Here is a 24057-nt window from a genome sequence, read left to right as displayed (position 1 = left end):
CCTTCCAGCGTGGGCCACAAGGAAACACGATACATGCCCACAGGTGACCCGACTGGGAAATGGGGTCCTCAACTGGGAGGTGTTTCCACAGGGAATTGGGATGCTGCTGGGCTGGTGGGATTGTTGCAGTGCAAAAACCTGTTCACACTTGCGGTTCCTATGCTCCCAGCTCAACGTGTAGCATCCCGGCACCACGGGCTCCTGGGGAGCTGTGGCAGGGACTGGGCTGTTGCTGGGAACTGGGATACTGCATCCTGCCACCTCCTCTGACGGTGGGCAGCCGTCATGCCTCAGTTTCACTGCTCCTCCACAGTGCCGGAAGGGAGGCAGCCAGTTTCCACACCAGATGCCCAGCACTGCCCACCACCGTGGCAGGAGAAAAGGAAGAAAGCAGCTGTGCTTCCTCTGTTTTCTATTTTGGCCTGACCTGTGTGTTCCTTTAGCCCACGTGGAGCTGGACAGGATGCCTGCCTCATCCCCAGTGGCTGACTAGGCTGGTCTGAGCTCCTGGGGGATGCTGCTCCCTGAGGTGATAGCTGCAGAGGCCACACGCTGTCCTTTGCAGGACCCCTGTTTCTTTGGCCACATCCTCTTCCCTCCCTAATGAAACCTGATGAGCCCTGCCAGGCCCTGCCTGTCGTCCAATTAATGCAATTAGGAAAGTCTCCTGGCCATCGCTTGCAGCAGCAGTTAGAGCATCATTTCTAGCTCCACTGCCTGCTAATGGGCAGGTTGAGTAGCTGGGGAGCTCATGAGAATGTTGTCCCCATCCTGGGGCTGTGGGACATCCTGCACCCTCAGCCCAGGCCAGGGACAGGCAAAGCCCAGCTGGATTGTTTGAGCTGCAGGCACAGAGCAGAAAATCGCCAGGCTCCCACCAACTGAGCACTGAGGAACTGCTCTGTGCCACCCTACTGCCCACAGGCTGGGTCCTGGATGCTGTCCCCTGTTCCCCAAGCTAGCCATATCCCTGGGAGCTCTGCCCCACGGCTAGGGGGGCACAGAAGGGTCCTGCGGGGGACAGCTTTTATTAAGAGCTGCGTGAAGGTGGGTGCTTCCAGGCTGGAGATACTCTGGGTTGCGGATCCCACTTGGAGAAGACCAAACTCGACAAAGCCCTGCGGAATCCCCTGTTCCCCAAAGCAGTCAGGGCCTGCACCCCACACACCCAGCCTCTATTAACTTTTTGCCCATTAAAGACCACCTCGATGTCCCTCTGGCTTTGGTGGCCTCCTCAGGCCTGTACCCCTGGGGCATGTAAACCTCGGGATAGGGGAGTCTCCTGCACGAACCGTGGTTGGGGGAAAGGCCCCTAATGCTCCTGCAGCGACTGAGACGGGCACCTTCGTCTTTCGGTGGGCCCCACAGCCCTGGCCCCTCCTTCAAGCAGCCAGAGGCCGGGCCAACGCAGAGGCGGGAGAGGCACCGCCCCACCCCGGCTGCCATCGCCCTTTTAAGGCAGGGGAAATTCTTCACATAAACAAGCACGGCCCCCGGGAGAGGAGTTGGGGGGCGGGGGGTGTCCCTTCCCGGAGTGGGGGGCACAGGAAAGGGGGGGGTTGTTCGGACCCCTAAATGCCCCCTCCACCCCTCGGCCAGTGTGTCGGGAACTGGGATTTGGGTGTCTGTGTGGGGAGTGTTGGGGCGACGGGGGGGGGGGCCTTGAAACAGCCAGGGAGCGTCTCGCAAGTGCGGACCGCGGCGGGGGGCGAAGCGCGGCGGGACCCCCCCCCACCTGCAGTGCGGGACCGGGGCGGGTGGGGACGGCCGCCCCTGGGGAGGGCCGGAGTGGCCCCGCATCCGCACCCGGCGGTACTGGCAGGCGGGAAACGGGGCATCCGGGGCGGTGAGGGCACGGTGGGACCCCCAACCGCCCCGCTCCCTCCCAGGGAATGCAAAGGGCTGGCCTGGGCCCTCCGGAGCACCCCTCGGCCACGCGTGGGTGACTCCGCCCGGGGCAGTGTCCCCGGGACACGGGAGAGTCCGAAAGGGTTCTCAGTCCGCCCCGGGGCCGCGCAGCAGCAGCGAGGTCGAGGCCAAGCTATAAACAGCCATTTATCAGCTATCCCCCCTTTCCCCGAGTTTCAGAGCCCCCCGTGGGGCCGGTGCCAGTCCCTGGGCTCGCCCCGCCGGCGGTGGGGAGTGGTTATCGGTCCGCAGCGTTGATTAGCGGTCCCAGGCGGTGATTAGCGGTCCCCGGCGGTAATTAGCAGTCCCGGCGGCCGGCGGTTCCCGGCAATAATGAGCAGGGGAAGGCTCCGACGCGTCTCATTTCCCTATACTAGGGGATGGGGGCGCCTCCCTCTGCTATCCCCTTCCCTTCCCTTCCCTCCCCCCGGCCTCGTCCCGCATCCACCCTGGACCAGCACCCCTGAACTGGGGGGAGAGGGGGCTAGGCTCTAAAAGCTTGGGGGGAGGCCTGTTCCTGTGTCAACCTCTTTCTTGCTGGGTGAATTTCTGACCAGAGCATCGTCCCCGGCCTTGGAGTGGCAGCAAATCGGTGCCCTGTGTGAGGAGGCCGTGCTGGGAAGGGACAGGAGGACAGTCAGCATGGACAGGCTCTGTCAGCGGGTCCCTGTCAGGGTCGACGGGTCAAGGATGACACCAAAATTGAACCGGCTGTGGTGGCCCCGGGCCAGGAACCGGGCTCCATGTGCGATGCTACATGTCCAGATCTGCAGGAGCAAAGAAGGCAGGTCGGTGAGCACCCACCGAGCATGCTGTCCCTCCCCATCCCGCAGTGCCAGCCCTACCAGGTAGGTGATGAAAGCCACATAGGCAGCCAGCAGCAGGCCCAGCGGGATGTGGTACTCCAGGCCCTGCAGCGTTGGCAGAAAGTCCACCACGAAGTAGATGTTGATGGCACAGACCAGCCCCGTAATAAGGGCCATCAGTACCTTCCCTGGACTGAGAGCAGGGCAGTGGACATCAGTGCCAGGGCAAAGCCCCCACCCCATGTGCCACAGGGCACAGTTGGTTGGAGCAACTGGGTTTATACAGGATCAGGACCTCAACCAGGACATCTCTGCACCCCACAGCTATGTTTCACCCCCGTGGTGGAACTCTCAGTGTGGACTTCAGCCATCCTCCAGATCCAGAGCTGGCAGTGCCAAGAATATGCTGAGGACCCAGGAGCACCCAAGGAGCCACGTATGGCCTTGGGAGGAGGATGGAGAGGGTGGTGACAGGGTCTGTCCCAGTCTGGCTGCCCTGGGCAGGTGGGAATGAACATACCCCTCCAATGTCCATACACTAATTGCCTCCATGGCATGGTTGAGGGGGGCAGGATGGGCCAAAGGGATGGTACCTGCAGCTGGAGTGCCCCACTCCACCCTCCTCTGTGCCTCCCCTTGCCCTGGCACTCACAGGCTGTTGGTGAAGTCCTGCATGAGTGGGTGCAGGCTGGTGAAGGTGAGGACAGGCAGGACAGCGAAGGGCAGCTGTAAGGAGAGGAGGATGAGGGGGGCATGGCTGCCAGGCTGGAGTATTTGGGTGCAGGTGATGCCCCTTCTCCCTTACCAGGATGCTCTGCAGGACATTGAGCAGGTCATTCATGCCTGTGAGGTGGCTGACATCCTTGAAAGCGGCTACGAAAATGGTGGGCAGGATGGCAAAGGAGCGGGTGAAGAGCACCCGGGTGAAACGAGACCAGCGGAGCTGCAGAAAGCCCTGCGACACAGCAAAACTTGCACCCTCGCCATACCTGAGGCACCATGTCAGGGCAGTCCCTCAAACCCTGGCTGGGAGGAACATGGGGGGCATTGTCCCCTCTTCTGTGCCAAGGATCCTGACTGGACCCTTGCAGGGCTGTCAGGCCCCACTAGGTGTCAGCTCTGGCTCATTAACAGAGGATTTAATTAGGGAAACACTGCATGGGGCACCCACAGCGTGTCCCAGAGGGTAGGGGTAGCCATGAGGTGGCAGTGGGTGGGCACCGTTCCCATCCCACCTCTTGGGGACCAGGAATGCCGGTGCTAGAAAGCTGCCACCTACCAAGGGAGATATGCTCTGTGCCTCACTCTCTGCAGAAACAGGGGCCAATTAACTTTTCCAGATACTGCTGGGGGGAATGTGCTGCCCATAGAACCTCCCACCCAGTGCCCACCCACTTGTGGAAGCACGGGCCAGCATCCCTGTCTCTTACCTCCATGACGAACTGTCCTGCGTAAGTCCCAGTCATTGTGGAGCTTTGTCCCGCTGCCAGGATCCCAACAGCCCAGATGTACAATGCCACTGCCCCAAAATAGCACCCCAGGATGACGCCCTGTGTGGGGATTCTCCAGTGGGCATCCCAAGGTGTCCCCCACTCCAGGCAACCCCATCAGCTCCCAGCTTTTTAGCAGGATTGCAACAGCCCTCAGCCCCAAGGGTCAATGTGGGGAGTGATGTCCCTTGAATGGGAGTGAATGCTCACTGGGCACAGTCTGGTGCCACTCACCCCCTGGTAGATATCCACAGAGACTGTCTCGTTGTTGGTGGGGAATATGCTGGCATAGTGGCCGATGCTGCTGTTGACACACTTGTTGTGCTGCAAGGCATGGCAGGCACAAGTGTGACAGCCAACCCGTAGTCCCCACAGACAGGAGGGTACCCCCACACACCACATCTCAGGCGATGACGACACCCATTCTCTAAGGAATGCTCACCCTGCCCATCTCCACAGCTGAGCACAGCTGTCACCTCACTTTGGGCACAAGGTGACACTCACCACATCCTCGTTTCGCTGGTGGTAGAAAGCCTCACCGAAGACAGCCATGATGAAGAGGTTGATGAGGAAGGAGACAAAGAGGGCCAAGCACGACTCGATCAGGAAATACATGTTGGCCTCCTGCACTGCCTCCCTCTTGGACCGGTCGATTGCCCGCGTCTGGGCATGGCCGGTGATATGGGTGTCATGGGGTCAGGTGAGCACCTGTGTCCTGCAGCCAGGACCAGCTGGTCCCCACCTGAGACACCCTGGGGGGGCAGTGCCTATGGCAGTGCCTCGGTCTCACCTTGACCAAGGAAGAGTGGAGGAAGATGTTGTGGGGCATAATGATGGCGCCAACGATGCCCACGGCTTGCAGCAGCTCCTCTCGCCCACAGCCCGGGCAGTAGGGCAGGAAAATGCCCTTCAGCACCTCTGCCTGCCCTGGCCTCACCACCACGTACTGGGGATCAGTGGGAAGGGGCACTGTGAGCTACTACCCCCCTGCTGCAGGCTGGCAGCAGTAGGGACACCCTGTGGGGGTCCTTTGCCAGCGCCCTGTGGGAAAAGGGTTGTCCCCAGCTTCCGCTTTCACCTCATAGCCAAAGGTCAGCGCCATGATGGTGATGAGGAGGCCGAAGAAAGCCTCCAGTTTGCGGAGCCCTAGAGGGGTCAAGAGATGGGGTGAGACAGAACAGGGGACACTGGGGTTGCATTGGGACCAGAGCTGCCTCGGTGAATGTACCCCAATCCCCCCATCCAGGCACTCACCATACTTATCAAGGAAGAGGAAGAAGAGGGTGTCTATGATGGTGATGAGAACTCCACCCCAGAGGGGAATGCTGCAGGATGGCAAGAGGGAGATTAGATACATGCCCCTCTGTGGAGTGTGGCCATGGGGAAGGCTAATGTGTACCCATGGGGAGGCTCACCGGCCAGCTGAGAGCAGGCTGAAAGCAATGGCTGTCCCGATCACCTCCTGCATGTCAGAGCCGATGATGGCGATCTCCATCATGAGCCAGAGCAGCACGCGGGGTACCTGGAGTGGCCAGGGCACCATGAGGTGTCTGAGCCCACAATGTACCTTCTCTCCAAGCGACCTGGCACAGCATCCTGGGTGGGAATCCTTGTCCCCAGGCTGTGGTAGGCCACCCAGAGTAACACGGGAACCCCAGCAGACCCGTCTCAGTTTCTCACATGACAATCTCAGGGTGAAAGATGGATGCTAAATCGCAGCCTACACCCCCATACCCATCTCTGCCCCAGTGGGAGTTGAGGATAGGACCCAGCTTTGAGAGGGGAGGGGATGGCAGGGCAGAGGGATTCATCCAACCGTCCTTTTGGGGATCTGGCATTCAGCCAAAATCTCCTTGCTTGTTCTCCCCTCAGCAGAATCCTGCCACCTAAACGGGACCCCGAGCTCCTCCCCTCATTTGCTATGTGATCCCTTCCCTCAAGCCCCTTGAGCTTCTTCCTCAACTTGCCCAGGCTCGAACCGCGTCTGGGCTGGGAGTTGCTGCCCACGTGCCTGGGCTCACCCACCCCAAGGGACGCTGTCGTATGTCCCCAGGTCGGACCAGGACACCAAGGTAGCTGCTTGCTGCCCCTCACCCTCTGTACCAGAGATGGGGGGCGCCAGGGCTTGGGGGGTTTGAGGGAGCCCTTGAGAGAGAAAAGGCTCTTGCAGCATCTACCTGCTCCTCTCCAGCCCCACAAGTCCCTGCTAGGACTGTCACCAGCCCAAGTGCAGGGTCCCCCCAGACTGTGACTCCAGGGGGCTCCCTGTGGCTGCTCACCTTGGGGTAATAGAGATAGCAAATCTCACTCAGGTCCTTCCCAGTCACCACGCCCAGCCGGATGGCCAGGCGCTGGCACAGCAGCCCCAGAACGGTGGCCCACAGCAGCACCCACAGGAGCTGGGAGGTTAGGAAGAAGGGAGGGAAGGAGGCTACAGGGACCAGGAACCAGGCAGGATATGGCTGCCCAGGCGTCCCCAGCTCAACCAATTCAGGGATGCAGGGAAATAGAGGAAGTGAAGGTGATGTCCCAGCCCAGTGCCACGGGCCCTGCCGTGCGCTTCCCGCTCCCGGTCTGGGGAAGCTGGCTGCTGCAGGGCTGGGCAGCCGTTTGCACAGAAGGGGTTACGAAACCCCCTCGTGCTTCCTGAGCCCGGAGTCAGGGGGCCCAGGGCTCACCTTGAACCCTGCCACTGTCCCGCACTGCAGGTCTGACTCCACGTTGCCTGGGTCCAGGTAGGCAATGCTCATGAGGAAGCCAGGACCAGTAAAAGCCCAGAGTTTCCTAAAGCTGAGCCCAGGCTGGGACAAGGCAGCAAGTCAGAGCCAGGAGTTCCCCTTAAAAACCAGTGTTTCCCAGTTGCACACCCAGTCCCCTTTAGCCCAGTGCCACCCACACGTGTGCATTTGGCACATGGAGAACATTTCTCTGACATTTTTGGGGAGTAACTGCTGCCCTCAGCTTCTCTGTTAGCAGTAATGCTGGAGGGCCAGTGAACCCCTCCATCCCACCCCAGGGCAGCTTGGCAATGATTTACAGGGGGGTTGCAAGGCTGTCAGGCACCATTAATTGCATCCTGTGGGATCCAACTGCTGAGTTCTCCTTTCACTACTCCTGACAGAGGAACCCTATTCCTTCCCTTGTTTGTGCCACCACCCCTGGACCGGATGGGGATGGGGGGGACTAGTGGGGTGCAGGCAGCCTGGGGAGCGCATTAGGCTCACCCATGGGTGGGCTGGGAGGTGTGTGAGCAGGGGTGATCCCTGCGGCTAGGCAGCACCTCGCCACATGCTTCAGTTTCTCCCTCTGGAAAACCAAGTTTGGAAACAGCCCAGGGCTGTGAGTTGCCTGAGCCAGGTCTGGGGATGCTGAGGGCATGTTCCCAGCACATGTCTGAGACACATCTTCCCTGCTGTGGTGGTCCTTTGCCTTCCCATCGCCAGCTCCCTGCAGCACTGGCCCCCCACTGCATCTGCCCACCCTCAAACAGAGGTGCCAGTCTGGCAGCACCTACCCTGCTGCCCTTAGGGATGCTGATGAGCTCATCCAGGTAGGTCTGGTCCTCAGTGCCAGGACGCTTCCCACCAGTGCTGTAACTCTGCACTTGGCCCTGGTTCAGGGAGCCGGTGAGGCCTGGTGAGGCAAGGAAAAGGAGGAGGGGAGGTGGCAGCCTGCCAAGGGGACAAGGACACTGGTGGGCTGGCAGCCACAGTACCTACTTCCTCCAGTCTTGCCTGATGCTGCTTGGAGAGCCCCATGAGGTACAAGAACCATTTTTCTAGGGGAGCCATGAGGGTGGCTATATGGGTTCTGTCAATGGTTACCCAAAGGGATGAGATGGCACCTCTATTTCAGGTGTCCCTAAAATGCCTGCTCCCAGTCCAGTCTACATCATTCCAAGAGCAGAGTGCATTTCTGGGCAGAAAGGACAGGATAGGACACTGCTCAGGGTCCTACTGCTGGGTGGGCATGGAGTAGAGACAAGAGGCTGGTACTAGTCTTAATCTCCCCTCCCCAGCCCACCCACATCCTGAGAATATGTTTGAATCACAGGTGGGCTTGGGGGAACAGAGGATGGGGCAGATGGGGAATCCAAGACCAGCTTGTGGGGATGGTGCCCACTGGGGGATGGAGCAAAACCAGGGGTCCCGGGACAGAGGGAAGGGTGTGTAGGGGAGGAAAGGAGGCACAAGGGGATCCAAGTGTTGTGAGGCTCACCTGGTTCCAGTGATGCCATAGCTGGGTCTGATCCAGACATAGTGCTGGTGCACCCTGATCTCAACTCTGGGTGAAATGCCTGCCGCCCCAGCTTTTAAAGGACCCTCCCCACTGCCCCCCCGAGGAGGAGAGGAGGAGGATAGGAGAAGGAAGTGTTCCTTCCCTACCCGCTGACCTGGGTAGGGAAAGGGGCCCTGCCTTTTGGGGGTTGGGTGCTATGAATGTGCGGAGTCTCAGTTCCTGCCCTGTGCCAGGAGGCCCCTTTCCTCCCCTTTGCCATGCACACACACGTGCACACATGAGGCACCCACGCCAGGACCGTGGAAGATGTCTGCACATCACTCTCCATCACATGCCAGGGCTCCTGCTCCTTAGGCAATCCGGAGGACAGAGGACAGTTCCCACAGTGTGGGAAGGGAGGGGTGACCACATGGCAGTAGGGGAAATGCCATAGGAGTGGGAGTGAGGAGGAAGCAGGCATGTGTTGCACAAGCAGATCAAAATGCACCCTTAGCTGCTGGAGGAAGCACCCAGCTCTGCAGTACAGGGTGCTCATGTCACTCCCGGGTGTGGGGACCTTCACTCCAGAGATGGGGTGCCAGGGTTGCTGCACTGTTGAGCTGTGCTCACAAAAGTGAGGCACCTCATCCTTAGGACCCTTGTGGCTCTGGAGGTGGAAGGGGGAGCACCTTGAGCACCTTAGGTGCTCCCATGGGTACTTAGTACTGCCTGCCTCTCTGTGGCACCCATCTGCCAGCCAGGGGTGGTGGCAGGCATGGGGATGTGAGCCTAGCCCTGCTCCAGGATACACCCCAGGCACCCCCCACCCTAAGGAAGGGCTAGAACGGCTGAGAGGGGGACAGGCTCCCACCCAGATGGCATGGTGGGGCTCTAGCACACAACTGAGTATCACTTGACCTCCTTGAGCTTCAGTTTCCCCAAATTAAACAAGATTGGGACAGGCAGTGTTGGCAGATTTATTCCCTGTTAGCTGGACGGTGGTCAGCTGGGGAGCTGGGGAGAGGGCTGGCAGACCCAGTGGGGGTGAAGGGGATATCGATGGGCCGCTGGTGGGTGAAGAATTCTGCAGCAAAGGAGATGGGGTCATGGGGCTGCTGGAGCAGCAATGCCTGAAGAAAGTCAGACAGCAGCGCTCGGACCTCAGGGTGCTGCTGGAGGTAGGCAGCGTGGGATAGTTGCAGCTCCTCCTGCAGCAGGGTGGGCAGGGTGGGTGCGGTGGGCATGGACATGGCATTTCACCCCCAGGGCACTGTGCCAGGGTGGAGGGGGACAGGGTGCCCAGGTCCCTTCCCGCACATACAAAGGTGTGAAGGAGGATGCTGGCCAGCCTGGCCCCATAATGTGCACCCTGGGCAGGCTCCCGGGGGAGACTCTGCTGGGGACCGGCATAGCCCTGTGTCCCATGTCCCCATGTCCACCCATCTCACCTTCCTGTCCAGGAACCAGGAGCAGAGCTGGATGTCCTCTTCCCAGTTCAGGGGCTCTTTGGGGAAGGGGAGCTGGGGCTCAAATGCACCTGGCAGCAGAAAGGCAGGGCAGGGTGTTTCCCACTTGGCTGCCAGACAGTAGGCAGGGGCTGCCCGTTCTGGGGCGCACAGGCCTCCCCATCTCATTACCTGACTTGCTGAGGATGGATTTATCCTGCAGAAGCATCAGCAGCAAGGAGCCAACCTGCATCATCTGAATCAAATGCCTGTCGAGGGGAGAGCCCATGAACTCCCCGTTCTGGGTCCTTGCCAGATTGGCAGGGCTGGAGGTGCCCCTGGCCGGACCCCACTGTTACCCGTTGGGGAGGAAGCTGCTGTGCCAGACAGTGGAGATGCCTCTGCTGGTGTGCATGGCTCGCTCTATCACAAACACCTCCGTCTCTGCTGAGCCCACTGCCTGCTGCTGGATGCCCAGGGCAGACTGGACAGGGCAGAGCCAGGGGTCACCCTTGTCTCAGAGTCACCCCTGACCCCAGCTGCCATCCCCATGCCTCCCCCTGGCATTCCCAACCTGACCCAGACTCCCCACCCCACAGGCATCCCCCTGGCTGACAGCTCACGTAGCTGGAGGTGCAGAGGTAGCCTTCGTTGTCAATGGCAGGGAAGACGAGGCCAGGGGGCACTGTCTGCCGGCGTGCCAGCACCCGCAGCAGCAGGAGGCTGGCACCTTCCAGCAGCAGCCCCCGCAGCTCGGCTTGACTGTAGGAGAAGCTCTGGCACTGTGGCTCTGCCTGCGGAGAGACCTGGCCATCTCATGGGACAGCCCCAGACCCAACAACCCCAGGTACAGCAACCTCCAGAATGTGGGGCACTCCTGGTGAGACAGGCCATCTGTGCTCCCTGCTACCAGAATGTGACCCGTCTGGGGAGCAGATGGGAGAGATCTCCTGCCCTCAATCTCACCTCTCCCTCCTGGAGGATCTTTGTGACAGTCATCCCGTGCTGGTGGCTCACCATGTGGGTTCTCTTCTCTGTGGGGTGTGGTCTGTGCTGTGGGAGGGGTAGAGGGCACAGGGAGGAGGGTAGAGCCAGGGCACTTCTTTATCCAAGTTGGCACACCCCAGGATGACTTTCAATCAGAGTACCGCACTAGATGCATTGTGGGAAACTCCCTGTCCCAACTGCTACCCAGAGTAGGGGATAGGGACCAGGCTGGTGGGACAGAGCTGGAGTCTGAGCCTAGGAGGGGACACCAGACTGCCCACAGTGGCATTGCATGGGGCATAGCATTCAGGAGGGCACTGCTGCAGGGCACACCCTAGGGCAGGGGGCAGGACATAGAGAAGGGGAGATGCCACTGCTACCACTACATCGTTCACCTCCAAACACTCCTGCTCCTCCTGCTCCAGGGTCTCCAGCTGTGGGGTCACATAGGCTGGTAGAACAAAGCCATGTTCAGCCAATCCTGCTGGCACTGTCCCCATTCCTAGCCCTGGGGGCCAGTGAGACAGGTATGCTCTGGCCCTGGGGTGGGGGGAACAGCCAAAGCCACCCCTGGCTCACCTTTGAGGGTGCTGGAGCCAAGAACACCGTCCTGCCAACCTCGGAACCTGGCTTGCACCAGGATGCAGTTCTGCACTGGCTCACCTTCCCGCTTGTAGGGTGCCCACTGGGCTGCCATCCACCACTGGCCTCTTGCCTCATCGCTTGGCAGGGCCCCTGTGGCCACCACTGCCAGCGTCTCAGTGAACAGGCAGTGCTCCAGCTCCTTCAGCCCTATACGAAGGGATGGTCACCCCTTCCCGGAGTGACCATCACCCCTGCCCAGGGCCTCTCCCTGCCTCAGTCCCTGCCCCAGGCAGGCTGGGCCGAGGCCCTTACCATTTATTCTGCTCAATCCCCCACTATGAGATCCTCTCCTGCCAAGACCCCGTGCTCTCCCACTCATGCACAGAGGATCCCTGGGGCCAGACGTGGGAGTACAAGGGGAAGGCTGCAGAGGGCACCCACCGATGAGGCTCAGGAACTCGGCAGCCGTGTCCATGAGGGCCGGGGTCTCCTGCCGGCTCTCCATGCCTCGTCTGGGGGCTTCGGCTGCCGGACCCTGTGGTAAGGAGGCAGCGTGGCTCCCCTGAACCGCGGTAACCCCCACGTGTGACCCTGGGGGGAGCAGTGCAGCCCCCAACCCCTGTCACCTCCTGTCCTCCCTCCTTGTCCTCGACCTGCCGGACCGGCCCCGGTGCCCCCCGGACGCCTCACTGTCTCCAAGGCAACGGTCTGGCTCCGCCTCTTAAAGGGGCTGCGCCCCGCGGGGGGGGGTGTTCCACCAACGCGGACACAACGGGTCAAACAGGTATAAAATCGATCCAATATTTTATTTGGGTTGTGGGTGGGTGGATGGGGGTGTGTATGTATGTGTGTGTCCCATACAACAGCACTCCCCACACCCCACCAGTGTGGCCCCATGCCCCGCCCCTGTGTGTGTGTCTGCAGGGGGGGCTCCAGCGTCAAGGATGGGGGTGCTGGAGGGGAGCCCCTTGCTCGGAGGCAGTACTGCCCCCGCCTACCCTTGCTGGCTGCATCACAGCCCCCACTCCAAAGAAGATGCACTGCACTGGGGGCTACCAGGGTAAGGGGAGGGTGCTGAGTGGCGATGGGGAAATTGGAGACTCCCAGAAAAATGGGGAGGGGAACAGGAAAAGCCCTTCGTGTCATCCCTGTAGACCTAGCAGTGGGGCAGGGGGGCTACAGACCCCCAGAAAAGGGATTGACATGCTTCTATGTGACAGCTGGTGATCCCCAACTCTGCGGGAGCAAAGGCAGGGATCACTTATGGGGTGCCCACATAAAGGGATGTCCACTCTTCTCCCCGCCAACCTTAAACCCCAAGAGGGAGATTCACAGCAAAATGAAACAGTCTTGGGCCCCTTATGCTCAACCATCATCCAGCCCCATGGAAAGGGGGCTCCGGGGAGGGTCGGGTCTACGTGGCTTGGTAGAGGTCCTTGCGCCTCCGCACCTCCTTGAGGACGCGGGCACGGAAAGCATCAGGATGCTCCCCCCAGTCCTGCCACAGTCCCAGTGCCTCCTGCAGCTCCGGCTGGTGTGTCCGCAGGAAGGGGTTGTAGGTCTGCTCTTCCCCCATCGTGGAGGGGCACTGCAGGGGTGACCACTGAGCTCCCATGCCCGAGACAGCACCCTCAGTGGGGAGCTGGAACCCCTCCCAGCACTCCCTTCCCCTATGGCATCCGCTATGCAAGAGGATGTTGGGGTGCAGCGACCCTGCCAAAGGAACCCCATGGCTCACCGTGCTCCTCTTCTCCTGGCGCTGCTGCACTGCCCACTGCAACTTCTGCTCCAGTGCAGAATTGTCCAGCTCCAGGAGGCTGGCGAAGGTCAGGCACTCCAGCGCATACTCGTGGCCTGTAGACCCCCATGCATAGCCATCAGCACCACCCCCACACAGCTCCCCAGCTTGGCAGTGGGGACTAGGGGGAACACCACTGACTCTGCTCTGCTGTTGGGGACACTCACCCGGCCACAGCAGTGTGTCCTCACCCAAGCCCATGGCCACATCCAGGGAGGCAAGCATGGTTTCAGGGGAGCCCTCGAATGGTCTGCCTGGACTCCCACACAACCACCTGTCATGGGGGTCATTGGGGGGTACCCCCAAGCCCTTCCCAGGGTGGGATAACTCCCCCCAACACCAAGAATGGGTGCACTCACCACAGCCAGCGAGGAAGAGGAGGTCCCCAGAGAAGAGGCAGGGGGGGCTCCCGAAGGGCCCTCCATCCAGCACGTACACCATGTGGCCCACAGTGTGGCCAGGTGTGGCGAGTGCCTCGAAGGTCAGGCAGCCCACGCTCACCTTCTCCCTGTCTGCAAGTGGGCTGGGCCAGGCACAGAGGGCACTGTGAGGGTGCTCCACCCAACCCTGAAACCTCAAAATACCCAACTCCCCAGCAACCTTTCCCAGTGCACTGGTGTCATGAAGATTTCAGGTCTCTGCCCGTGATATGGGTAACATGGTACTTGGGGGATGAACTGGTGGGTGAGTGTGCAGACAGTGGTGGTTGTGAGTGAAGTCACAACCTTCCCAAATTGATGGGTCTGCTAGGGGGGCCGCAGGACTTACTTGGTGAGCTGTGGGATGGCATCAAGAGCACTGCCGTACACTTTGCAGGAGCTGTGCTTCTGGCAGAGCACCGCATTCCCCCCACTGTGGTCCCTGCAGACAGGGAGGTCAGTGCCCCTAAATGTGCCCCCCACCATATCCCTCCCTAAATGGGGCAGGGCTGGGGGTCACCTCAGTTGGGGCACCCTCCACAGCAGCCACTGATCCTCCATCACGGCCCCCTCTTGCCCCCTACCAGTGCTTGTGTGTGCAGAATATGGCCTCCAACATCACCCCCTCTTCTTCAATGGCAGCCTGGGAATGGGGAGGAAACAAGGACAGAGAAATTTGGAGGGACATAGAACCCAAGCAGCAGTATCACCCTAAACCCTGTCCCCCAGAGCCATTGCATGAACATTGCGACATTCCAACCTTGCCTTGGGCAATACGGACTGCAGATTAAGGGCGTATTTGACCCCCGTTGCCCTCAAAATACAGAGACATGCCACCCCCTTACCTGGAGACACCCAAAAATCAGACCGGGGGCGCTGTGAGGGTCTCACCTGCACGGCCAGTGGGTCAGAGGGGTCAACGACGGCTGCGCGGCTGGAGCCAGTGTCGATGACCAGGTAGCTGTAATTGTTAGAGAGCACAGGAATGGGCAGGATTTTCACTCCTGGCAGGGACAGAGAGACAAACATCAGGGCGTGACCTCCTGGGCTGGAAAAGCAGAGGTCCAGGCTGCTCACTACCACATCTTAAATAAAATTCTTAGTTAAACATGCTTTGGTCCATTTGGTGATGGCAACCCCTCCCCACTCTGAAGTACCAGTGTTGGGGGACACTGCAGAGCCACAGTGCCGAGGGTGCTCATCAAGACTCACCAGGGAAGCAGCAAGGCTGGGGCACGGAGTGGCCATGGGGGTATCGCTCCCGGGCCTTCTTCACCTGCCGCTGGTAGAAGAGGTAGCCCAGGCGTGTATGGGCATACAGGCTGTACCTGGGGAGGGCAGACATCCCACAGCATTAATTCCCAACACCCCTAAGGAGCCCACTTGGGGAGGGGGCTTTTGCCTGGGCTGGGACTCCCACACGGGTTATATACAGGGCCACTTTCTCATGTGGGGGCTAGAGGTGGCGTGTGTGTACCCCACACCCCAGATCTGCAGAGGGCAGGACTAGTTTCCCAGCCAGGTTCCCTCCAGCTGCTTCGGGAAGCAAGGACTGGGGTAGGGGGGTCGCTGTTGGGCTGTCCATCTGTCTGTCCATCTGTCCAGGAGTGCTCACCAGGAGGGGCTGGAGCCCCTGGGCACCTCAGCACTCTGGCTACCCCTTCCCCTGCTCTAGAGGGGCCATGCCGAAGCCTGCCTTGAGTGCCATGGCCCCAGGAATGAGGGAAAAGGGAATGCGCCGCAGAAAAGGGAAGCGAAAAATGCCCTCGTTCACGTGGGGGTACAACAGACAGAGACTGTATACAGCATCGATTTGGGACGGGACAGGGAATGGTGCCATGATGGACCGTGTAAAGTCCCTGGTTGCAAAGACCATTCCCGGCCAAGGACATCCCTGGATGGGGACATCCTCCGGCAGGGACACCGGCAGGGATCCCGGCAGGAGTCGGGAGTCCCCTGCGTTTGTGGCCGTGGGAGCCCGATGCCGGGGAACGGGGGCTTCTGCCAGCACCGGGAAGACCGGGGCACCCCGGGGGGTCAGCGATGACAGCCGAGGGAAGGCGCCCCGCAGGGGACGGCGACAGGTCCGGGGGTGACCGGTACGGCGCGGGCGGTCCGGCGGCTGAGCCCCGGCAGCCGGGCTGACAGCGCCCGCCCTCCACCGCCGGCTCGGGCGGACTGAGCAGGCTCGGGACGCTGTACCCCCGCCAGCCCCAGCCCCAGCCGGGCCTCCCCGTGCCAACGGGGCCGCAGGTCCCTCGCCAAGCGGCTCCGCACAAGCAGGGGAAGACGGGCCCTCGCTCCCAGCGGCAGCACAAAGGCGGGCGGCGGTGGCCCCCTCCCGGCGGCGGGTGCCGGAGCGGCGGACGCCCCACTCGCTCCCTCCCTTCTTCCCTCCCTCCCTGACTCACCCCAGGCGGAACAGCAGCGGGGCGGCGAAGGCCATGAGCGCGGCGGCGGCGCGGCGGGCGCGGCGGGCGAGGCGCAGGCAGGCGGCCCCGAGTCCCCGCGCCCCGCCGCGCCCCCCGGCCATGCCGCCGACCGGCGTCACGCGCCCGACGCGCCCCCTGCCGGCCTCGCCGCCGCCGCGCCGGGGGAACCGGGAGCGCGGGGACAGACGCGCACACGGGACACATCGGCCGCGTCACCGGCGGAGAGGAGGGGATTTCCCCCCCGCCGCCTCAAGGGGTGTCCCCCCCCCGCTGACGTCACTGTGTGAGGAACGGGGTCCCTGAGTAGCGCCAGAGCCGGCGGGAAGGAGGTCCCGGGGGGGCGGGCGAGGGCCAGCGTGGTACGTCCCTGAGAGCAACAGGCGGGGGAGCGCGGGAGCACGGCCCGCTCCCCGTCACCGGGCGCAGGGCACAGAGCCGCCCCCGGGCGGCGCGGTGGGCGGTGCCCGCCTCCGCCCCGTGCTCCCGCCCCGTCCCGCCGCGTCCCAGCTGGTCGCGGCCGCAGCCCGGCGGAGCAGCGCGCAACAGGTAGGGCAGCCCGCCCCGCTCCGCGCCCCCCGCCGCTCCCGAGTCCCACGTGGGCCCCCCGGTGGTGCCCCTACCCCGTCCGCTCGACTCCCCGCCTCCCGGTTCGCTCCCCTACCTCCCTGTCTCTGCTCCCTCCGGTGCCACAGCCGGCGAAGGGCTATCCCAGCGCTCTCCTGAGCTTCCCAGAGGTCGGCGGAGTCCGCGAAAGGGTAGGCGGCCTGTCACTAAACAGCGGGATCACGTTGCAAGCCCGCGCACCCCCGTGCCCGGAGTGGGTGGGGGCACGTCGGGTTGAGGTGCCGGGGCAGGGGGGTCGGGGACGGAGCGCGTTCCTGCGAGCAGGGGCACCGGGAGACAGGGTCCCCTCGCACGGAGTCTCACTGTGGCGCTGGTGCTGTTTTCCAGACCCTACGGGATCGCGTGGCGGGGAGTCGGGGCGTGGCGTGGGGTGGTCCGTGAAGGGACATCAACCCTGTGCCATGGAGGGTGTCCCCACAGACCCCGTGGGGTGTCTCGAGAGGGGAGGGCAAGGGTCTGTGTCCGGCAGGGTGTGGGGTAGCACCGTAGATGGCTCGTGGGGAGCGGCACTGGGTGGTGGGGGTGGCCTGAACTGGGACACAGGAGAGCACCTCTGTCCCACGCTCCTGCCCCCCAGGAGGGGGCTCGCAGGGGAGCACAGATGCAGTGGTGGTGAGGCTGAGCCCCAGCAAACTTGTGTCCTGTGTGACCGGTGTGGGGTAGCGGGGACATCTGGCCTGGGTGGGCTACCGTGACCCACTCTCCTGACCTGAGCTGGGCTGGGCTTGGCTGGTCCAGGATAAGTTCTGCTGTGTTGTGTTGAGCTGGGCTGTGCCAAGCCATGCTGTGCCATGCTGCACACAGCAGCTGTGCTATGTTGTGCCGTACCAGGCTGTGCCGTGCCATGCCAGACTGTGCCATGCCGTGCCAGGCTGTGCCGTACCAAGCCATGCCATACTGGGAGCTTCCAGGTTCTTCCAGAGTAACGTGTTTTGTCAAGCAGCCTCAGTGTGGGGAGCCCTTGCCCCCTCCCCAAACCATGGACCCTCCCAAAGTGGCCCTCATTTCCCCAAGGTACTTCTGGAACTGGTGGCAGGAGCCTGAACCTGGCAGGAATGCCAGGGCCGATGGTGGGGACACTATCTGGTGCCACCGACAGGGCCACGACAAAGGATGACGATTGCCTGTGCCCCAGTCCCTGCCACATGTCCTTATCTATGCTGAGTCACGGTGCCAGTGCAGAGCAGCACGCTGTCCCCAGGGACCGCCTGTCATGATGGGGTCACCGAGCCTTCCCACCGGTAGCCTCTGGTTTTGGGGCCCTGCTGTGCCACAAACTGAGGAGGGTTCAGAGTGCTGCCTGCATCCTTGGGTGCGGCAGCTGCAGGGACCTGTCAGGCTGGTTCCTTCCCTCTGCCCAAGGCCACCCTAATGGGGAGGGAACAGGAGGGGCTGGGGCAGTCAGTGGACCTCTGCCACAGGGTGCTGGCCGTGGGCACAGGGTAGGACCCTTCTGATGACCATCAGCTGGCTAGATACACCCTGCTTTCACCAGATACCTGGGTTCCCTCCTGGGGACTCTGGGCCTCTATAACTGAGTGCCAGTTATGGAGCCAAACTCCTATTATGAGCCCTTCCCTGTCCCACGACAAGGGGGTGGCAGGGGACACAGTGTGTTTTTTGGGAAATGACAGTATGGAGAAAATTAACTTCCTGTTTGGGTGGTCACTGCGACACAGGTTATTTATTTTCAGCACTATCGTCATCACAATGACGAGGGTGGCACGGCCATGTCAGCTCTGCTGGGGCTGGGGCAGATGGATGGCAGGGGGGATGGAGGGACAGACACTGAACTATTCCCCCCAGCTTGGCATGGCTGGCATGGGTGTGCCCCTCGGCACTGCTGCTTGTCCAGCCTGGCTGCGGGAAGCACTGTCATCACACAGGAGGAAGTGCCTGATCCCCTCCCAGCCTCGTTCTGGTTGGGATCAGATCCTGGTTCCTTTCCTGGGATGGTCCCAAGATCACGTCACTGCTGCAGGCAGGGGGATGTGGGGAGTCTTGGCACCTGCCTGGGGCCCGAGGCGCCAGTCCTGGGGGTAAAGGCCTGGCACCATCTTCTGGCAGCACTGTTGTTTTCCTGGCCTTGGAGATCCTGCTTTCCTTCTCTTCCTCCTGCTGGGGCCAAGCCCAGCAGCTGGCCCTGAGCCCAGGCTGCCTGCTCACAGCTGCTGGGGGCTCTGTGAAGGGGTCTGGTGTGGCTGGAGAGAGGACTTGAGGCCTGGGAGGATCTCAACTCCCCTCCCTGAGGAAGAATCCATTTTCTGCAGAGGTGATGCATGTGTCACTTGTCCTTATACTTGTCACTTGTCCCTTCCCTGAGGGGACTCAGGAGTTCTGGAGCCTCTGTATGACCCACTGGGCTGTTGGTTGGGGGACACCCCTGAAATGGCAGGGCAGAGGGGTCTGTGTGGCTGTGATAAGGATCACACCCCGTGTTTCCATCCCAGGAAGTGGGTAGAATGATGCATTTGGGGTGGTACTACTAGAAGCCACACACCAGCAGGGGGGGGAGGGGGGGGCTGTTCCCTGCCCCCTGGCAATGGCAGGGTGTGCTCCGAAAGCTGGAGAGGTCAAATCCCTTCTGGGGAAAGGTCATGTCCCTGATGCAGCTTGAGTCAGCGCGTGGCTGTGCCCTGCCTGTCACTGACCTCTGACGCGGGCACCAGTGACTCAGGGCACAGGAATGCAGGTGGCCCTGGCCAAGGGACAGTGGGGACATCCCTTGCCTCCCATTGACCTGCTGGCATTGAGGTCAAATTGTCCTTATTAATTAGGAGCCACTGTTAAATTGGGAAGGGGAGGTTTGATGGCTGCATGGTCCCCTGTGTCCCTGCACCTGTGGCTCCACTCACCAGGAACACGTCCTGCCTCGGGTGGGGGACCTATGCTGATACCCCACATCTCCTCTTCCCTCCAGGTGCCTGTGGAAGACGCAGGGAACCGGCATGTCGCAGCCCAGCGCACCCCCCCCCTATGATGACAAGAATCCCCTCTACCCCCCACCCCCAGGGGGGTACCCTCAGCCCCCTCACTATGCTGAGGGGTATCCACAGCCCGGGGGCTATCCCCCAGCAGCAGGATATGGGCAGCCAGGGGCGTACCCAGCAGCAGGAGGGTACTCTCATCCGGGGATGGCCATGCCCACCATGCCTATTCGGTTTGGTAAGTGGGGACACCCTGGGTTTGATTTTTTTTTTTGAGCACACTAAAAGCAGGGGTGCCGGGAGGTGCTGTGCAGCTGACCCTGGTGCTGAGGAGTGTCCACCACCACAGGTGACAATGGCATTGGGGATGGCTCACCCTTCCAATCAGTTGACTGGGATGACAGAAAAATCCGGCACACCTTCATCCGCAAGGTGAGTCCAAAGGGACTGGGGGCGCCCATCAGGGTGGGGGACCACCTGTCAGGGTGGGAGTCCAGATGCTGACCCTCCTGCCTCTCGCAGGTCTATGCCATCATCTCCTTGCAGCTGTTGGTGACAGTGGGGATCATCGCCATCTTCACCTTTGTGTGAGTGGAGGGCTCCTCATTAGCCTTGACTTGAAGAAGAGGGAAGTCTGACCCTGTGTCCCTTGGAGGGTGTTCTGAGGGGACACTAGTTGCTGTCCCACTTCCCTCATGCTTGTCTTTCCTGTTCCACAGTGACCCTGTCTGCTCCTTTGTCCAGAGGAATGTTGCCATCTACTATGCCTCATAGTGAGTAGGGAGTTTTCTGGCTTGTGTCCCCCCCAGCTTGTGCCCCCCACATTTGCAGCCTCCCAGTTGGCAGGGCTGGTCCTGTGGGGGGTTGCAGGGTTAACACCTGCTGTCTCTCTTTGCAGTGCCGTGTTCCTAGTGACCTACATTGTGCTGGTCTGCTGCCAGGGTCCCCGGTGAGCCTCTGGGACCCACAGGGTGGGGTGTGTAGATATGGCAGGGGTGTCTCCAGAGCATCGACTGGGATTCTTGCCTGGGGATGCCCTTCGGGGATAGGGACCACGGGAATATGACATGGTTGCTATCAGCAGCTCACCTGTCTCCCTGTTTTGTCCTTAGGAGACGCTTTCCATGGAATATCATCCTGCTGAGCATCTTTGTGAGTGGACTGAGACTGGTGGAGGGTCCTGGTGGTGCCCTCATGGCACACCAGCTCCCCAGGCAGGCTGAGAGAGATAGGGGATGTGTGGGCATGTGGGGGCAGCCAGGAATTGCTGTCCCCCATGCTGCCACTCAGCTTGCTGAGCCTACCCTTCTCTCCCACAGACTCTGGCCATGGGGCTGATGACAGGCACGATTGCCAGGTATGCCCTGGGGATTCTGCGGTGATGGGAGTTGGTGTCCCTCCTGTCCTCCCTACATGGCTCAAGTGAGAGAATGCCAGGAGCCAGGGGACACTTCAGCCCCTTGGGCTCAGGGTTCCTGTCCAGGATTGGGGCTGGGGGGATTAGTCACCAGCATCCCACTGGCAGGGGGATGCCAAAGCATGAGGTGAGTGTGGTGTTCCCTCCATCCATAGCATGTACCAGACTAAGGCTGTCCTGATTGCCATGCTCATCACCGCCATTGTGGCCATCATTGTCACCATCTTCTGCTTCCAGACCAAGGCAAGGAGAGGGATATGTCCTGCCCTGGGGGAGGGCGCCAATTAGTGGGGACACCCCAGGCTCTCTTGTTACATATGTGTGTGTCCTCCAACAGGTTGATTTTACATCATGTCCAGGGCTGTTTTGTGTGTTGGGCATCGTGGTCATGGTAACTGGGATCATCACTGCTATCGTCCTCTCCTTCAAATACGTGAGTGGGGGGCAGAGGGGCTGTGGGGTGGCTTGGATGTTCTCTGTTGGGTCTCCCCAGGGCTGGCACAGGTAGGAGGTTTGTGTGGTCCCCCTTTGCAGGGAAGCAGGGTGTGGTGCCGGGCATGGAAGGCAGCTTGCCTGCAGGTAGAGGGTGTGTGAGCACTAGCAACAGCACTTTGGGAGCTGGGTGTGAGCAGGGCCTGCCCTGCCTTGCCTGCTAGGTGTGGGCAGGGCCTGCCCGGCCTTGCCTACTGCCTGCCAGCACCCGAGCTCACCTTGCCCTCATCCCCTTCCCACACAGGTCACCTGGCTCCACATGCTGTATGCGGCCATTGGGGCCATTGCGTTCACACTGGTGAGTTCATGGCTGGGGTGGGCAGAGGGTGCCAGGCAAGGATTGGGGAGGAAGGAATTCCCCCTTTGTCCCTGCCTGACACCCTCTGCCTCCCCAGTTCCTCGCCTATGACACCCAACTTGTGTTGGGGAACAGGAAGAACACACTGAGCCCTGAGGAGTACGTCTATGGTGCCCTCACCATCTACACCGACATCATCTACATCTTCACCTTCCTCCTGCAGATAGTGGGCCGGGATTAGTGCTGGGACGTCTCCTGCCCCAATCCCCCAGCTGCCCCTCACCCCCTCCTCTGGTCTTTGTACAGTATAGTCCACTTACCATGACTCCTAATGCTTTGGCATTCCTACCTGTAGGCTGCTAAGGAAAGGGCTTCCCTTGATCATCCCCCAGCAAACCTCCAAGGACAGTGGGGGGGACCAGATGCCAGTGTTTAGGCAGTCCTTGGCCTTGGCTGTGCTGATAGCACTGGGCTGGCAGTGGAATGCCAGAGCCCTGCCTGGGCAGAGGGAGCTGGCAGCAACTGCTGGGATCATGTTGGGATTTTTTGTCAGAGTCTGGTTGATGTCATTCACTCAGTGCCTTAAATGGGACTCCAGCCATGTCCACCTCCCCAAGCTGCAGCTGTGCCCAGTGTGGGCAGGGGGCAGCTGGGACCCCCTGTGGCAGAGCTCACATTTCAGAGGCCCTGCAGCCACGGATCTGGGGAAGTTGCACTTGCTAAATAAAACACTTGTTTTCCAGATGGTGGTAGTCTTATTGGTATGGCAACGCCCTTGAGAAACCTGTGGGCAGCCTCAACAGGGCCTGTGGCTTGGTGCAGTGCAAACACTGCTTGGGGATGGGAAAACCAAGGTCAAACTGCTCTAGGCCTGGCCTCCCTCCCCTGCCTCTACTCCCTGCCCTTGTGGGCAGAACCTCAGCTGCTGCTGCAGGCAGAGGCTGGGGCTGAGCAGTCAAGGGGGAGGAACCACCACAGTGCCACTGAGCTGTTCCACTTTATTTGTCCCTGTCCAGCTCCACAACCCTTCTGCAGACTAGATGGGCAGGGCAGGTGCCAGTATCACATGTCCCAGTGGGGCTGGTGTCTCTTGGCCAGTCCTTTCAAGGTGCCACAGTGCCAGCCTGGGGATGGAGGGCAGCCTGGCTATGCCCCTCTGGCCACCCTCTTGTATCGCTCTGTCTCGTACTCGCCCTGGTTGGCTTGCATCATCTTTTGACGGATTTTGAGCTGCTCCAGCCGGTTTTTGTCCACTTGCCATTTGGCCAGGAGGAAGAGGATTATGCCAGAAGGTAATCCGATGGCCCTGCAGGAACAGCCAGTGGTCAGGAGATGGAGAGAGCTGATGGGGAAAGAAGGGCACTGTGCCACTCTGGGACTGCACAGACAGCCTCCTGCTCAGCACTAGAGCCCCCCAGGAGCCCCAGGCCTGCAGAGCAGTGCAGCCTCCCAGTACCGACCCTCTCCCACCGCCTCAGCCACTCACCAGGCCACTCCCACCGGCTTCATCGGGTTCTTGCCCCTCTTGCGCGTGGGGATGTACTCCACGCCCTCAGGGAGCCCCGCGCCGCCAGGCTCCGGCCCGGCCCGCTGTCCCGCCGGCCGGTGGCAGCTCTGCCCGAGGAGCCGTGTTCCCGGGGGTCCTGGTCGCCCCCAGGGCCTGGCGGAACGCACTGAAGGTGCGGCTGATTCCAGCAGTCCTGCGGGGAGAGGCGTTAGGGAGGGGCGGCGTGCGGGGGGTCCATCCCGGGCTGCCTGAGGCTCCTGCGCTTTCCCCTGCCCATCCCCATCCCTGTTCCCCTACCCCTGCCCATCGCCACCTCCCTGCTCTGCCCCTGCCCCGCCGCCAGGGGGAGCTCGAAGGCGCTACCTGAGCCGTGCTGGGCGTGGCCAAAACGGCCGGGGGCGTGGCCCTAAGCCCCGTCCTCAGCCGGGCGGGGCTGGGGCCGTTTGGGGGACGTGTGCCAGAACCCGCGGGTCGTGTTGTGGGGGTGGTGGCGGGACGTTCCAAGTCCCGCCGCCCTCTCCGCCCCCCCTCCAGCCCACCATTACCTCGCAGTCCGGCTCGCGTCGCCGCCATGGTGCGGGTGTGCGGTGGCCGCGCTGCATGCCGGGAGCTGCAGTTCCGCCGCACGGGGCTGCCGGTGGGCGGCGCTGCACAGCCGGGCGCAGAAAGCTACAACTCCCAGAGAGCACCGCGCTAGGAGGAGC

General features: G+C 61.5%; 4 protein-coding genes across 15 annotated transcripts; 1 reads left to right on the top strand and 3 right to left on the bottom strand.

The window, feature by feature from the left end:
* Nucleotides 1–2042: 2042 nt before the first annotated feature.
* SLC11A1 (solute carrier family 11 member 1) lies at nucleotides 2043–8502 on the bottom strand. 6 transcript variants are annotated; one of them, XM_071561998.1, is made up of 15 exons: nucleotides 8423–8502; nucleotides 7719–7837; nucleotides 6883–7005; nucleotides 6484–6603; nucleotides 5620–5726; nucleotides 5459–5529; nucleotides 5283–5350; nucleotides 4995–5150; nucleotides 4709–4867; nucleotides 4439–4528; nucleotides 4145–4264; nucleotides 3520–3669; nucleotides 3367–3440; nucleotides 2754–2907; nucleotides 2043–2675 (listed from the first exon to the last, which is right to left on the bottom strand). In XM_071561998.1, exons 1-15 carry the CDS (start codon nucleotides 8460–8462, stop codon nucleotides 2565–2567), a joined length of 1662 nt encoding a protein of 553 aa, XP_071418099.1. In that variant the 5' UTR covers nucleotides 8463–8502; the 3' UTR covers nucleotides 2043–2564. The 6 variants fall into 6 exon arrangements, with proteins under 6 accessions (XP_071418099.1, XP_071418102.1, XP_071418100.1 ...); XM_071562001.1 differs by having other exon boundaries at nucleotides 4709–4723; XM_071562000.1 differs by having other exon boundaries at nucleotides 2570–2675; nucleotides 3367–3402.
* An 897-nt stretch (nucleotides 8503–9399) lies between these two features.
* Nucleotides 9400–12091, bottom strand: CATIP (ciliogenesis associated TTC17 interacting protein). The gene is made up of 10 exons (XM_071562005.1): nucleotides 12066–12091; nucleotides 11881–11974; nucleotides 11434–11646; nucleotides 11136–11305; nucleotides 10834–10920; nucleotides 10491–10661; nucleotides 10227–10351; nucleotides 10060–10136; nucleotides 9871–9959; nucleotides 9400–9630 (listed from the first exon to the last, which is right to left on the bottom strand). Exons 2-10 carry the CDS (start codon nucleotides 11942–11944, stop codon nucleotides 9400–9402), a joined length of 1227 nt encoding a protein of 408 aa, XP_071418106.1. The 5' UTR covers nucleotides 11945–11974; nucleotides 12066–12091.
* A 149-nt stretch (nucleotides 12092–12240) lies between these two features.
* Nucleotides 12241–23970, bottom strand: PNKD (PNKD metallo-beta-lactamase domain containing). 5 transcript variants are annotated; one of them, XM_071561927.1, is made up of 10 exons: nucleotides 23899–23970; nucleotides 23333–23546; nucleotides 14869–14984; nucleotides 14548–14660; nucleotides 14241–14299; nucleotides 14006–14098; nucleotides 13597–13760; nucleotides 13405–13491; nucleotides 13178–13293; nucleotides 12241–13027 (listed from the first exon to the last, which is right to left on the bottom strand). In XM_071561927.1, exons 1-10 carry the CDS (start codon nucleotides 23924–23926, stop codon nucleotides 12854–12856), a joined length of 1164 nt encoding a protein of 387 aa, XP_071418028.1. In that variant the 5' UTR covers nucleotides 23927–23970; the 3' UTR covers nucleotides 12241–12853. The 5 variants fall into 5 exon arrangements, with proteins under 5 accessions (XP_071418028.1, XP_071418024.1, XP_071418025.1 ...); XM_071561923.1 differs by lacking the exons at nucleotides 23333–23546; nucleotides 23899–23970 and adding an exon at nucleotides 16068–16528 and having other exon boundaries at nucleotides 14548–14617; XM_071561924.1 differs by lacking the exons at nucleotides 23333–23546; nucleotides 23899–23970 and adding an exon at nucleotides 16068–16291.
* TMBIM1 (transmembrane BAX inhibitor motif containing 1) lies at nucleotides 16502–22588 on the top strand. 3 transcript variants are annotated; one of them, XM_071561930.1, is made up of 13 exons: nucleotides 16502–16634; nucleotides 16781–16843; nucleotides 19633–19877; nucleotides 19989–20071; nucleotides 20162–20226; nucleotides 20359–20412; nucleotides 20538–20588; nucleotides 20752–20791; nucleotides 20959–20996; nucleotides 21212–21299; nucleotides 21394–21489; nucleotides 21793–21846; nucleotides 21944–22588. In XM_071561930.1, exons 3-13 carry the CDS (start codon nucleotides 19661–19663, stop codon nucleotides 22085–22087), a joined length of 930 nt encoding a protein of 309 aa, XP_071418031.1. In that variant the 5' UTR covers nucleotides 16502–16634; nucleotides 16781–16843; nucleotides 19633–19660; the 3' UTR covers nucleotides 22088–22588. The 3 variants fall into 3 exon arrangements, with proteins under 3 accessions (XP_071418031.1, XP_071418030.1, XP_071418032.1); XM_071561929.1 differs by lacking the exon at nucleotides 16781–16843; XM_071561931.1 differs by lacking the exons at nucleotides 16502–16634; nucleotides 16781–16843 and adding an exon at nucleotides 18906–18984.
* Nucleotides 23971–24057: the final 87 nt, after the last annotated feature.

Source organism: Pithys albifrons, chromosome 8 (genome assembly GCF_047495875.1).
Source record: "Pithys albifrons albifrons isolate INPA30051 chromosome 8, PitAlb_v1, whole genome shotgun sequence".
Lineage (NCBI taxonomy): Eukaryota > Metazoa > Chordata > Aves > Passeriformes > Thamnophilidae > Pithys > Pithys albifrons.
Note: the sequence above shows the minus strand (reverse complement) of the source record. Positions and strands in the feature narration are given on the sequence as shown.